The 15761-nt window shown below is 41.0% G+C and overlaps 1 protein-coding gene across 2 annotated transcripts; it reads left to right on the plus strand.

Moving 5' to 3' along the window:
- Positions 1-230: 230 nt before the first annotated feature.
- On the plus strand, positions 231-14562 carry LOC148142181 (interferon alpha-inducible protein 27-like protein 2A). Of its 2 annotated transcripts, XR_015752168.1 has the most exons (7): positions 231-410; positions 3902-3963; positions 5770-5931; positions 6299-8297; positions 11789-11850; positions 13657-13818; positions 14186-14562. XR_015752168.1 is itself a non-coding variant. In XM_087976885.1 (4 exons), exons 2-4 carry the CDS (start codon positions 11817-11819, stop codon positions 14257-14259), a joined length of 270 nt encoding a protein of 89 aa, XP_087833011.1. In that variant the 5' UTR covers positions 8146-8297; positions 11789-11816; the 3' UTR covers positions 14260-14562. The 2 variants fall into 2 exon arrangements, 1 of the variants encoding a protein (XP_087833011.1); XM_087976885.1 differs by lacking the exons at positions 231-410; positions 3902-3963; positions 5770-5931 and having other exon boundaries at positions 8146-8297.
- The last annotated feature ends 1199 nt before the right edge of the window (positions 14563-15761 follow it).

The raw sequence follows: 15761 nt of genomic DNA on the forward strand, positions 1-15761 counted from the left end.
TTGAATAATCCTTTCTGTTATTTGAACTGCCAGGCATTTACTTAAACTGGGATTATTGATTTGGAACTTGAGTGTTAAAGAATTTAAAACACAACCCAACCTCCTGACATCTTTTAATATTTACACAATTTCTCCTGGATACAAAGTAAGGGCTGGGAGTGAAATCATGCGCATTTCTGAGGAAACGAAACTGAAACTAACGTCGTAGATTCGATTTCTCAAATCCAGCTTTCATTGAAATCTGGTATAAAAATGAAACGGGCTGAAAATTGAATTGGTAAAACTCACTGAGCATTAGGACCCAGCAGAATCCTCTAATTTGCTATATATTCCGTGGTTCAGTCACTACGAAGCTACTCCTCCTGAGTCCAGCTTGTGTTTGTCTTTCGGTAATTCCAGGATCTATCCAGGTAATAACTAAGAAATGTACTAGTGATTTCAGGCACTTTCGGTCTTCTACAGTATGTATTTTTAGAAACATTATTTTTCTGTAGATAAAATAATAGCAGAATTACACCAATATATCCATAACCCATCAATGCATTGCGTATGGTATTTTTCTTAATTGGACTTTGATCCATTGAAGTTGCCTGACCCGCGAAGATCTCCAGCTTTTGTTGTTTTCAGTATAGATTCCAGTATCTATAGTAATTTGCTCTTACCCGCATGAAGTTGAAGCTAATGGCTTTTGCTTTCCTGAGTGATACGGTGTAGCACTTACAGCTGTGTTTCTGTTGTGATGACAAAATTACTGTCAAGTCTGCTAGGTTTAAGTGAACAAAGATTTGATATTAAGCACAAGTGTGCAAGGCAGCATAGCCACTCCAGTCTGAAAGCCTCACTCATTTCCACAATATCTAAAGCCCACACTAATTGCACTGTATCTAATCTTTCTTCCCCATTACATAGTTTCACAGTTTCAAGATTCAGTCGTCATCTGACATCCTCTTTTTGAGAAATTCTGCTCTGCATGTAGCAAGCATCTTCAACCTGAGATTACCTTATTCAATGTCAGAACTCACAGGACACCAGGTTGTAGTGTTGTTCAAGGATGAAGAAGGAGCAGCGCTGCGAAAGCTTGTGGTTTCAAATAAACCTGTTGGACTATAAACCTGGGGTCCTGTGACTTGTCACTTTGTCCACCCGAGTCCAACATGAGCACCTCCACCTCTTTTAATACAACTGGTTTTCCTTTACGGTCCCATACACTCCCTCCTCTCTTGTTCAGCCCAATCTGATACAGAGGGCACATTGCCCAAGATCCTCCAGCCACTGTTAGCTCCAGTGATCTGATTTGAGATTGATGGATTTTAGATTTCATGCAAATTTGTTCTTAACTTCTGGCCAGACTTCGGTTCTCATGATGTCATTTAAGCCTGAAGCCGTTCGTCTTTCAAACTGCACATGCTGAAATGGTAAAGATATTAGATTAAATTAGATTAGATTAGATTCCCTACAGTGTGGAAACAGGCCCTTCGGGCCAACAAGTCCAGACCAACCCTCCGAAGAGTAACCTACCTAGTTCCATTTTCCTCTAACTAACGCACTTAACACTACAGGCAATTTAGCATGGCCAATTCACCTGACCTACACATCTTTGGACCGTGGGAGGAAACCCACACAGACACAGGGAGAATGTGCAAACTCCACACAGTCAGTCGCCCGAGGCTGGAATTGAACTTGGGACCCTGGTGCTGTGAGGCAACAGTGCTAACCACTGAGCCACCATGCCTTTAGGAAAAGGGGAGCAAGAGAATTCCAAATGAAGGGTAAACAAGCTTTTCCACCTGTGCCCATAGAGATGGGAAACTGATACAGATTACAGCAGCTAAAGAGAATATGACTTTATCCAAGGCTAGTTTAAATAATCTTTACTTCAATGACAAGTTTTGATTTCCTAAAGCAATCCCAGTTTGTCTTTAAATGCAAAGAGGTTGATTTCTAAAACTTCCTTTGCAACCTTTGAAAAACAGGCAGCTGAATGACAATGGCCAGGAGAGCTTTGGACACTACTGATGTGGGGTCAGCCAGTGGGAAAGGCCTATGAGGAGTATTCCATGTTGTCTGCTGATACGTCTGTCTGAACTGATCAATCATACACCGCTTTTCTCAGTGCCTACGGATGTGTACTGGAGGCATGTGACTAGCAGCCTTGGAACTCATGTAGGAACAAAGGATTCCAATATCCAAGTCTCGGCTGTCCTGCCTAATATCTACATTTAATCTATAAAAGTCCAAACCAAGACAAATGTGAATCTTGCAACGCTTTACCAGCAATAGGAGAGAAAAACAGTGGAACAGAAATAGACAGCAGAGACAAGAAGAGTAAGCGAAGTCAATCCGCAAAACAAACTGTGAAATACATCAGCACTGACCATAAAGGAGGCACGGTCAGTGCCTTGAAAGTTCCAAGCCTAGACTCGAATAAGGTGGAGGTGGGACAAGGTACCACCCAAGTCATCTTTATACAAGGAGAAATTGCCCCTTTTGTATCATCAACTCCATGGGAAGAAACAATCATTTTTCAGAGATGCATTGTGTTTTTAAGCACTCCCTGCAAAAAGGATTCCTGATTTGCCATCAAACAATTGGATAAACATCACAGAGCTAGTGAAAGAGCTAACCAGAACCTGTTTAAAGATTTCTCTCATAAAAGTTCACCGAGAAAGTGTCATCTCGAAAGTCTTGGTATAGTGACAGTTGCAGTTCGACAAAGACTGTGAAGCTGTTGTTGGGCGATGACTTGGTGGGGTACTATCCCTGAATCCCATAAACATCATCCTGGCGGCTTAGCAATGACCTGAATCTGAACTGGACCTGCCATTAAATACAATGTCTTCACGAAAAGGCCAGAGACTGGGCATTCTGAGGCACAGAACACACATCCTGGCTCCCCACAGCCTGATCCCCCACCTTCAAGGCACATGTCAAGAGAACAATGGAGTGTGTTCTACTTTCCTGGATGAATGCAGATCCAACAATGCTGAAGAAGCTCAACACCATCCAGAGCAGAGAAGCCCACTTGCAAATGAATCATGTTGTCACTCTATCTACCACTGATGCACAGATTCAGCAATGTATCAACAGCAAGACCCAATTCAACAACTCACCAGGGCTACTTTAACAGTACCACGCAAACACACACCCTCCAAACCTAGAAAGGCAAGAGCAGCAGATACATAGGAACACCATCACCTGCATGTTCCCTTACAACCCACACACCATCCTGACTTGGAACTTTATTGCTGTTCCTTCTTGAGTCAGAATTCTGGAATTCCATTCCTCACAGCAGTATAGATGTACCTTCAGGGTTGATTAGCTCAGATAGTTGGTTGACTAGTTTGTGACTCAGTGCGATGCCAACAGCACCGATCAGTGGCTTTGGTCACCATGGAGGTCTCTCTTTCTCAACCTCTTACCATCTTCATCTGAGGCATGGGGACTTTACTACAAACGTCCCTATTACTACAGTGATTCAATAATCTTACCACCACCTTCTCAAGGGTTTTTAGGAAACTGTCATAAAAACGAGCCCGGCCAGCCAGTCTCACATTCTGTGAAAGAATTTTTCAAAAGTACTGATTTTTGTGAGAGTTGCTGCAACAAACTGTTTGCTCTTTCCCACACTGAAACACTTATTAATTGCACAACACTTTGGGATGCCTGGTGTCTATAAATGTATTGTATAAAGGTAAAAGGCTTCCTTTCTAGATAATTGAACCAACCTCTTGAATTCATGGTAATGTGTTGAAGAAAGAACAGTCACAAAAAAACTGAGTAGCATTTATGTGTGTCTGGGTGGTTGTGTGCGACACTGGTGAGGGAAGATGTGATGTCTATGTTATTTACTTCTGTAATAAAGACTTTAGGATCAAGAATTTAACAAGAAACCTTTATTCAGTTTGTAGAGCGAATATCTGGAGACAATCATGCTGGGAATTGGAGCGATAATAACAGGTGCAGGTAAGTGCTATTCGATCATATCAATCTTTTTCTTTAAATAATGGAAAATAAAAGGGAAATCAAGGGGAAAACTTGCCACTAACTGGTATCATAACAAGCACAAGGAAGATGGTTGTGGCTGTTCTGAGAAGGCAACATGCTGTCTGCAATGTAGAACTCTAGTTACAGGCTGTGTCAGGACTTTACTTTGGACTACACATATATTTGTTTAGCTGTAAATGAACTCACTATATTTATTTAAGCTATTATATTATTCCCCGGTATTCAGCTGACATATTTACTTTTAAGTAAAATGAATCAAAGAAGAAACCAGCCTTGCAAGCTTTAAGGCCGAAAGGAGCAACAGCAAACAAAGTATAACTACAATCCAGAAGTTTGCACAGTCCAGAAAACAGAAGACAATAAGATTATTTTGTAGACTGTGTTGGTTTGTGCAGGCAGACAGCTAATTCAAATCCACCTTGTCTAAATTCAAGCAATGACAAGAAAGCTGGGCTGCATGAAGAATGATGACCTAAAGGAGCTATCACAAAAAGAGGGTGCCATCTACAAAATAGAAAACGAACAATAAGTACTGAGCTCAATGCAAAGCAGAATCGATATCAAATCCACCAAGATGGAATAGAATGCCATGGATTATCTGGTCCAAGAGTAAACAAAAGATGCAGTTATGCTACATAGATCCAGAAGTTGCAGAACCCGTTAGGCCAACTGTAAAAATATATCCAGCAGTTTGTAACAGGAGCTTACACAAAGTCAATTTTTTGGACTTGTGTGAAGCAAACTAGGACGTTCACTCAAAAATATGGAACATGATAAAAGATCAGCTGCATCCAACAGTTAACTTTGAGATTTACCAGGTGGTTAAAAATTTGTTACTGGAAATGCGCAGCAGGTCAGGCAGCATCAAAGGAGCAGGAGAATCGACGTTACACGCATAAGCCCTTCCTCAGGAATCAGGTGGAATTGACATCCACAGGCAAAAGCTGCAGGAATCAATAGATTAGTCTGTCAATAAATGCATTAACACAAAGAAAGTGAGAACTCATTATCTCTCCAAATTCTCGAAGAAGCAGGACACACTTCTTGACAAACATGGGAGGATAATAATGGTGCCGGTGTGGAACTGCTTCACAGACATGTGGAACACACCCTACAATGGGAACCTGATTTCTTGTAATAATATATTTCTTGACAAACATGGGAGGATAAAAATGGTGCCGGTGTGGAACTGCTTCAACAACATGTGGAACACACCCTACAATGGGAACCTGGTTTCTTGTAATAATATATTTCTTGACAAACATGGGAGGATAAAAATGGTGCAGGTGTGGAACTGCTTCACCGACATGTGGGATACATCACACGCTGGGACCCTGGTTTCTTGCAGTAATATACAAAGTAAACAATGAGCTCAGACTAAGAAACTCACAACACTTAATGAAACAATGCTGAGGAAGAACAGAAAACATCCACGCAAATTGTGGAAACAAACACAAAAGAACACACCTAGACTGAACACCAGGACATCAATCAATACACGACAACATGTCCACAAACCAACATCATCCAAAGGCAAAATATACCAGGTATTTCAAAAAGGCTGGATGGATTTATTGTGAAGGAAATAGACCTTAATTGCAGATGGGACTAACTAGACTTTAGAATTTCAGGTTTTGAGCAATATTAAATTGGATCAATGTTGTTCTCATGTTTAAAAACTGTCACTTGATTCCCTGGTATTTTAATCAATATTACATTTCTGTACATTGTGCCATACTGAAATGGGGATATATTATCTTTCAGCTATAACCATTTCTGCTGCCCCAGTGATTCTGGGAGCTGTGGGATTTACCAGTGCTGGAATAGCAGGAGGCTCCATTGCAGCAAGTATGATGTCTTCAGCAGCTATCGCCAATGGGGGAGGGGTAGCTGCTGGAAGTCTGGTGGCCATCCTTCAATCTGCCGGTAAAATCCGCTGATAAGTAATGGATAGTTCTCAGCATTTCCTCTTCAAAGCTTCACTGATGAAGTCTTAGCAATTATAACTGTACCCAAAATTATTTTATTGTCTTGGATACTTTTCTCAGAGTAGACTTTACAAAAGCTAAGTGACAGTTTTGCAATAAATAATAATACTACTGATGTTTTAACCTCAGCAGTGTAACGGTTGGCTTTATTGTGATTACAAATAAGGAAGTGAGCTATCTAACAATTTCACTATGCATTCCGTCTTTCCTTAAAATATTATTTAGACCAGAATAGTAAGAAATGTTGAGATTAATAAATTCAGGACATGTCATGTTGATGCCCTTTGCTTTTCTGTTCTTTGCAGGGGCGGCTGGAATCTCAGTAGCTGCCAAACTTGGACTGGGAGCTGCAGGTGCTTTCATTGGTGCGCTTTTCTAACATTCGAAAATAAAAATGCCTAAAGACAACGGAAAATAAATAACTTTCATTCTGAATCAGAGGAGGGAAAAGGCAACTGAAGCCTGATGCTGAAATTCAATAATAGCTCTGCATAATCTAACATTTCTCTCTGTCTGTTTCTTCATCCCAAATATGGGAAGTTTCTGTGCAGCAGTTTTGCTCAAATTGTTTGCACCAATGGCCTAGGTGTATTAGTGCTAGACACAGGTGATGTTCTGGGTTCAAATCCACCCTGGCAGACGGGTGGAATTTCTATTCAAAAATAAAGGATTATAAAATCAAGAGCCTAATGATAATCATGATTTTTGGTTCACTTTCGGGAAGGAAACATGCCATCCTTTTCTGATCGACATGTGACGACAAGCCCACAGCAATGTGGTTGACTATTAACTGCCCTCTGGGTAATAGTGATGCCCACATCTTGTGAAGGAATAAAAGTGCCAGCATCCGGCTTCACACTAAAATTTATCTCATGAAACATTCATGACCTTTTCTGGATTATTACACTGCAATGGTAGTTTTTTTTTTCAGAGTAATTCTTCTCTAATCTGTGTTTTAACTGATTTGAGGTACACTTGTCATAATTTGGAAAAATGGTAACTGCTTTAATCCTCAAATCCCTGGCTTACTTTGAGATCCTCATTTGAGTTTTCAGCTTTGAGCCTTAATCATACATTTATAGAATCCCTACAGTGTGGAAGCAGGCCATTCAGACCATCAAGTCAACACTGACCCTCCAAAGAGTATCCCATCCCGCCCCAGCCCCCTTCCCTATCACCTTGCATTTCCCATGGCTAAACCACCTGGCCTGCACATCTTTGGACTGCAGGTGGAATTCTGCACAGACGGGGGGGGGGGGGGTTAGAACGTGCAAACTCCACACAGTCATCCAAGGCTGGAGTCAAATTTGGGTGCCAGGTGCTGTGAGGCAGCAGTGCTAAACTGAGTCAACATGTCACCAGATTTGTCTTATTTTATAGGCATAATGTACCTTTCCTGATTCCAATGCCTGAAATTGTTTTTTATGATTGGTTTAGGGCCATTACCAAGTTTAGTTTAATATTCAATTTTCTGTCTTTAATGGGAAGATGCCACACCAATATGATTTTCAACTTAAAATGTTGTTGGTTAAGGTCATAAAAATGTATTTCTATTTGCGCAAGGAATTGCAAACCTTTGTTCCCTCACACCTCAGGATTACGCTGTAATAATAAATCATCTGGGGTTCTGCAGCACTCTACTCCTCCAGCCTCTTTGTGACAATCCAGCCAGGTAATCTTGCTGTCAACCTGGTGGTCTGTGTTGCTTATTATTGTGCCAGTCTGAGGTTGGTGAGCTACTGATGGGGAGTGTGCAACTCCACACAACTCAATGGGAACCTGGTGTTCTAAACAGCTCCAGCCCCCTCACACACACACAAATTAATTTCCTTCACCCCGTTCACACACAGTGGAGTTTATTCTCCGCTTGTTGAATGTTTGTACATCTAAGTTTTTGAATAATCCTTTCTGTTATTTGAACTGCCAGGCATTTACTTAAACTGGGATTATTGATTTGGAACTTGAGTGTTAAAGAATTTAAAACACAACCCAACCTCCTGACATCTTTTAATATTTACACAATTTCTCCTGGATACAAAGTAAGGGCTGGGAGTGAAATCATGCGCATTTCTGAGGAAACGAAACTGAAACTAACGTCGTAGATTCGATTTCTCAAATCCAGCTTTCATTGAAATCTGGTATGAAAATGAAACGGGCTGAAAATTGAATTGGTAAAACTCACTGAGCATTAGGACCCAGCAGAATCCTCTAATTTGCTATATATTCCGTGGTTCAGTCACTACGAAGCTACTCCTCCTGAGTCCAGCTTGTGTTTGTCTTTCGGTAATTCCAGGATCTATCCAGGTAATAACTAAGAAATGTACTAGTGATTTCAGGCACTTTCGGTCTTCTACAGTATGTATTTTTAGAAACATTATTTTTCTGTAGATAAAATAATAGCAGAATTACACCAATATATCCATAACCCATCAATGCATTGCGTATGGTATTTTTCTTAATTGGACTTTGATCCATTGAAGTTGCCTGACCCGCGAAGATCTCCAGCTTTTGTTGTTTTCAGTATAGATTCCAGTATCTATAGTAATTTGCTCTTACCCGCATGAAGTTGAAGCTAATGGCTTTTGCTTTCCTGAGTGATACGGTGTAGCACTTACAGCTGTGTTTCTGTTGTGATGACAAAATTACTGTCAAGTCTGCTAGGTTTAAGTGAACAAAGATTTGATATTAAGCACAAGTGTGCAAGGCAGCATAGCCACTCCAGTCTGAAAGCCTCACTCATTTCCACAATATCTAAAGCCCACACTAATTGCACTGTATCTAATCTTTCTTCCCCATTACATAGTTTCACAGTTTCAAGATTCAGTCGTCATCTGACATCCTCTTTTTGAGAAATTCTGCTCTGCATGTAGCAAGCATCTTCAACCTGAGATTACCTTATTCAATGTCAGAACTCACAGGACACCAGGTTGTAGTGTTGTTCAAGGATGAAGAAGGAGCAGCGCTGCGAAAGCTTGTGGTTTCAAATAAACCTGTTGGACTATAAACCTGGGGTCCTGTGACTTGTCACTTTGTCCACCCGAGTCCAACATGAGCACCTCCACCTCTTTTAATACAACTGGTTTTCCTTTACGGTCCCATACACTCCCTCCTCTCTTGTTCAGCCCAATCTGATACAGAGGGCACATTGCCCAAGATCCTCCAGCCACTGTTAGCTCCAGTGATCTGATTTGAGATTGATGGATTTTAGATTTCATGCAAATTTGTTCTTAACTTCTGGCCAGACTTCGGTTCTCATGATGTCATTTAAGCCTGAAGCCGTTCGTCTTTCAAACTGCACATGCTGAAATGGTAAAGATATTAGATTAAATTAGATTAGATTAGATTCCCTACAGTGTGGAAACAGGCCCTTCGGGCCAACAAGTCCAGACCAACCCTCCGAAGAGTAACCTACCTAGTTCCATTTTCCTCTAACTAACGCACTTAACACTACAGGCAATTTAGCATGGCCAATTCACCTGACCTACACATCTTTGGACCGTGGGAGGAAACCCACACAGACACAGGGAGAATGTGCAAACTCCACACAGTCAGTCGCCCGAGGCTGGAATTGAACTTGGGACCCTGGTGCTGTGAGGCAACAGTGCTAACCACTGAGCCACCATGCCTTTAGGAAAAGGGGAGCAAGAGAATTCCAAATGAAGGGTAAACAAGCTTTTCCACCTGTGCCCATAGAGATGGGAAACTGATACAGATTACAGCAGCTAAAGAGAATATGACTTTATCCAAGGCTAGTTTAAATAATCTTTACTTCAATGACAAGTTTTGATTTCCTAAAGCAATCCCAGTTTGTCTTTAAATGCAAAGAGGTTGATTTCTAAAACTTCCTTTGCAACCTTTGAAAAACAGGCAGCTGAATGACAATGGCCAGGAGAGCTTTGGACACTACTGATGTGGGGTCAGCCAGTGGGAAAGGCCTATGAGGAGTATTCCATGTTGTCTGCTGATACGTCTGTCTGAACTGATCAATCATACACCGCTTTTCTCAGTGCCTACGGATGTGTACTGGAGGCATGTGACTAGCAGCCTTGGAACTCATGTAGGAACAAAGGATTCCAATATCCAAGTCTCGGCTGTCCTGCCTAATATCTACATTTAATCTATAAAAGTCCAAACCAAGACAAATGTGAATCTTGCAACGCTTTACCAGCAATAGGAGAGAAAAACAGTGGAACAGAAATAGACAGCAGAGACAAGAAGAGTAAGCGAAGTCAATCCGCAAAACAAACTGTGAAATACATCAGCACTGACCATAAAGGAGGCACGGTCAGTGCCTTGAAAGTTCCAAGCCTAGACTCGAATAAGGTGGAGGTGGGACAAGGTACCACCCAAGTCATCTTTATACAAGGAGAAATTGCCCCTTTTGTATCATCAACTCCATGGGAAGAAACAATCATTTTTCAGAGATGCATTGTGTTTTTAAGCACTCCCTGCAAAAAGGATTCCTGATTTGCCATCAAACAATTGGATAAACATCACAGAGCTAGTGAAAGAGCTAACCAGAACCTGTTTAAAGATTTCTCTCATAAAAGTTCACCGAGAAAGTGTCATCTCGAAAGTCTTGGTATAGTGACAGTTGCAGTTCGACAAAGACTGTGAAGCTGTTGTTGGGCGATGACTTGGTGGGGTACTATCCCTGAATCCCATAAACATCATCCTGGCGGCTTAGCAATGACCTGAATCTGAACTGGACCTGCCATTAAATACAATGTCCTCACGAAAAGGCCAGAGACTGGGCATTCTGAGGCACAGAACACACATCCTGGCTCCCCACAGCCTGATCCCCCACCTTCAAGGCACATGTCAAGAGAACAATGGAGTGTGTTCTACTTTCCTGGATGAATGCAGATCCAACAATGCTGAAGAAGCTCAACACCATCCAGAGCAGAGAAGCCCACTTGCAAATGAATCATGTCGTCACTCTATCTACCACTGATGCACAGATTCAGCAATGTATCAACAGCAAGACCCAATTCAACAACTCACCAGGGCTACTTTAACAGTACCACGCAAACACACACCCTCCAAACCTAGAAAGGCAAGAGCAGCAGATACATAGGAACACCATCACCTGCATGTTCCCTTACAACCCACACACCATCCTGACTTGGAACTTTATTGCTGTTCCTTCTTGAGTCAGAATTCTGGAATTCCATTCCTCACAGCAGTATAGATGTACCTTCAGGGTTGATTAGCTCAGATAGTTGGTTGACTAGTTTGTGACTCAGTGCGATGCCAACAGCACCGATCAGTGGCTTTGGTCACCATGGAGGTCTCTCTTTCTCAACCTCTTACCATCTTCATCTGAGGCATGGGGACTTTACTACAAACGTCCCTATTACTACAGTGATTCAATAATCTTACCACCACCTTCTCAAGGGTTTTTAGGAAACTGTCATAAAAACGAGCCCGGCCAGCCAGTCTCACATTCTGTGAAAGAATTTTTCAAAAGTACTGATTTTTGTGAGAGTTGCTGCAACAAACTGTTTGCTCTTTCCCACACTGAAACACTTATTAATTGCACAACACTTTGGGATGCCTGGTGTCTATAAATGTATTGTATAAAGGTAAAAGGCTTCCTTTCTACATAATTGAACCAACCTCTTGAATTCATGGTAATGTGTTGAAGAAAGAACAGTCACAAAAAAACTGAGTAGCATTTATGTGTGTCTGGGTGGTTGTGTGCGACACTGGTGAGGGAAGATGTGATGTCTATGTTATTTACTTCTGTAATAAAGACTTTAGGATCAAGAATTTAACAAGAAACCTTTATTCAGTTTGTAGAGCGAATATCTGGAGACAATCATGCTGGGAATTGGAGCGATAATAACAGGTGCAGGTAAGTGCTATTCGATCATATCAATCTTTTTCTTTAAATAATGGAAAATAAAAGGGAAATCAAGGGGAAAACTTGCCACTAACTGGTATCATAACAAGCACAAGGAAGATGGTTGTGGCTGTTCTGAGAAGGCAACATGCTGTCTGCAATGTAGATCTCTAGTTACAGGCTGTGTCAGGACTTTACTTTGGACTACACATATATTTGTTTAGCTGTAAATGAACTCACCATATTTATTTAAGCTATTATATTATTCCCCGGTATTCAGCTGACATATTTACTTTTAAGTAAAATGAATCAAAGAAGAAACCAGCCTTGCAAGCTTTAAGGCCGAAAGGAGCAACAGCAAACAAAGTATAACTACAATCCAGAAGTTCGCACAGTCCAGAAAACAGAAGACAATAAGATTATTTTGTAGACTGTGTTGGTTTGTGCAGGCAGACAGCTAATTCAAATCCACCTTGTCTAAATTCAAGCAATGACAAGAAAGCTGGGCTGCATGAAGAATGATGACCTAAAGGAGCTTTCACAAAAAGAGGGTGCCATCTACAAAATAGAAAACGAACAATAAGTACTGAGCTCAATGCAAAGCAGAATCGATATCAAATCCACCAAGATGGAATAGAATGCCATGGATTATCTGGTCCAAGAGTAAACAAAAGATGCAGTTATGCTACATAGATCCAGAAGTTGCAGAACCCGTTAGGCCAACTGTAAAAATATATCCAGCAGTTTGTAACAGGAGCTTACACAAAGTCAATTTTTTGGACTTGTGTGAAGCAAACTAGGACGTTCACTCAAAAATATGGAACATGATAAAAGATCAGCTGCATCCAATAGTTAACTTTGAGATTTACCAGGTGGTTAAAAATTTGTTACTGGAAATGCGCAGCAGGTCAGGCAGCATCAAAGGAGCAGGAGAATCGACGTTACACGCATAAGCCCTTCCTCAGGAATCAGGTGGAATTGACATCCACAGGCAAAAGCTGCAGGAATCAATAGATTAGTCTGTCAATAAATGCATTAACACAAAGAAAGTGAGAACTCATTATCTCTCCAAATTCTCGAAGAAGCAGGACACACTTCTTGACAAACATGGGAGGATAATAATGGTGCCGGTGTGGAACTGCTTCACAGACATGTGGAACACACCCTACAATGGGAACCTGATTTCTTGTAATAATATATTTCTTGACAAACATGGGAGGATAAAAATGGTGCCGGTGTGGAACTGCTTCAACAACATGTGGAACACACCCTACAATGGGAACCTGGTTTCTTGTAATAATATATTTCTTGACAAACATGGGAGGATAAAAATGGTGCAGGTGTGGAACTGCTTCACCGACATGTGGGATACATCACACGCTGGGACCCTGGTTTCTTGCAGTAATATACAAAGTAAACAATGAGCTCAGACTAAGAAACTCACAACACTTAATGAAACAATGCTGAGGAAGAACAGAAAACATCCACGCAAATTGTGGAAATAAACACAAAAGAACACACCTAGACTGAACACCAGGACATCAATCAATACACGACAACATGTCCACAAACCAACATCATCCAAAGGCAAAATATACCAGGTATTTCAAAAAGGCTGGATGGATTTATTGTGAAGGAAATAGACCTTAATTGCAGATGGGACTAACTAGACTTTAGAATTTCAGGTTTTGAGCAATATTAAATTGGATCAATGTTGTTCTCATGTTTAAAAACTGTCACTTGATTCCCTGGTATTTTAATCAATATTACATTTCTGTACATTGTGCCATACTGAAATGGGGATATATTATCTTTCAGCTATAACCATTTCTGCTGCCCCAGTGATTCTGGGAGCTGTGGGATTTACCAGTGCTGGAATAGCAGGAGGCTCCATTGCAGCAAGTATGATGTCTTCAGCAGCTATCGCCAATGGGGGAGGGGTAGCTGCTGGAAGTCTGGTGGCCATCCTTCAATCTGCCGGTAAAATCCGCTGATAAGTAATGGATAGTTCTCAGCATTTCCTCTTCAAAGCTTCACTGATGAAGTCTTAGCAATTATAACTGTACCCAAAATTATTTTATTGTCTTGGATACTTTTCTCAGAGTAGACTTTACAAAAGCTAAGTGACAGTTTTGCAATAAATAATAATACTACTGATGTTTTAACCTCAGCAGTGTAACGGTTGGCTTTATTGTGATTACAAATAAGGAAGTGAGCTATCTAACAATTTCACTATGCATTCCGTCTTTCCTTAAAATATTATTTAGACCAGAATAGTAAGAAATGTTGAGATTAATAAATTCAGGACATGTCATGTTGATGCCCTTTGCTTTTCTGTTCTTTGCAGGGGCGGCTGGAATCTCAGTAGCTGCCAAACTTGGACTGGGAGCTGCAGGTGCTTTCATTGGTGCGCTTTTCTAACATTCGAAAATAAAAATGCCTAAAGACAACGGAAAATAAATAACTTTCATTCTGAATCAGAGGAGGGAAAAGGCAACTGAAGCCTGATGCTGAAATTCAATAATAGCTCTGCATAATCTAACATTTCTCTCTGTCTGTTTCTTCATCCCAAATATGGGAAGTTTCTGTGCAGCAGTTTTGCTCAAATTGTTTGCACCAATGGCCTAGGTGTATTAGTGCTAGACACAGGTGATGTTCTGGGTTCAAATCCACCCTGGCAGACGGGTGGAATTTCTATTCAAAAATAAAGGATTATAAAATCAAGAGCCTAATGATAATCATGATTTTTGGTTCACTTTCGGGAAGGAAACATGCCATCCTTTTCTGATCGACATGTGACGACAAGCCCACAGCAATGTGGTTGACTATTAACTGCCCTCTGGGTAATAGTGATGCCCACATCTTGTGAAGGAATAAAAGTGCCAGCATCCGGCTTCACACTAAAATTTATCTCATGAAACATTCATGACCTTTTCTGGATTATTACACTGCAATGGTAGTTTTTTTTTTCAGAGTAATTCTTCTCTAATCTGTGTTTTAACTGATTTGAGGTACACTTGTCATAATTTGGAAAAATGGTAACTGCTTTAATCCTCAAATCCCTGGCTTACTTTGAGATCCTCATTTGAGTTTTCAGCTTTGAGCCTTAATCATACATTTATAGAATCCCTACAGTGTGGAAGCAGGCCATTCAGACCATCAAGTCAACACTGACCCTCCAAAGAGTATCCCATCCCGCCCCAGCCCCCTTCCCTATCACCTTGCATTTCCCATGGCTAAACCACCTGGCCTGCACATCTTTGGACTGCAGGTGGAATTCTGCACAGACGGGGGGGGGGGGGGGTTAGAACGTGCAAACCCCACACAGTCATCCAAGGCTGGAGTCAAATTTGGGTGCCAGGTGCTGTGAGGCAGCAGTGCTAAACTGAGTCAACATGTCACCAGATAAAGATTTGTCTTATTTTATAGGCATAATGTACCTTTCCTGATTCCAATGCCTGAAATTGTTTTTTATGATTGGTTTAGGGCCATTACCAAGTTTAGTTTAATATTCAATTTTCTGTCTTTAATGGGAAGATGCCACACCAATATGATTTTCAACTTAAAATGTTGTTGGTTAAGGTCATAAAAATGTATTTCTATTTGCGCAAGGAATTGCAAACCTTTGTTCCCTCACACCTCAGGATTACGCTGTAATAATAAATCATCTGGGGTTCTGCAGCACTCTACTCCTCCAGCCTCTTTGTGACAATCCAGCCAGGTAATCTTGCTGTCAACCTGGTGGTCTGTGTTGCTTATTATTGTGCCAGTCTGAGGTTGGTGAGCTACTGATGGGGAGTGTGCAACTCCACACAACTCAATGGGAACCTGGTGTTCTAAACAGCTCCAGCCCCCTCACACACACACAAATTAATTTCCTTCACCCCGTTCACACACAGTGGAGTTTATTCTCCGCTTGTTGA

This window comes from Chiloscyllium plagiosum, unplaced genomic scaffold (assembly GCF_037043375.1).
Source record: "Chiloscyllium plagiosum isolate Xiang-an unplaced genomic scaffold, Cpla_swu_hap1 HiC_scaffold_30, whole genome shotgun sequence".
NCBI classification, from domain to species: domain Eukaryota; kingdom Metazoa; phylum Chordata; class Chondrichthyes; order Orectolobiformes; family Hemiscylliidae; genus Chiloscyllium; species Chiloscyllium plagiosum.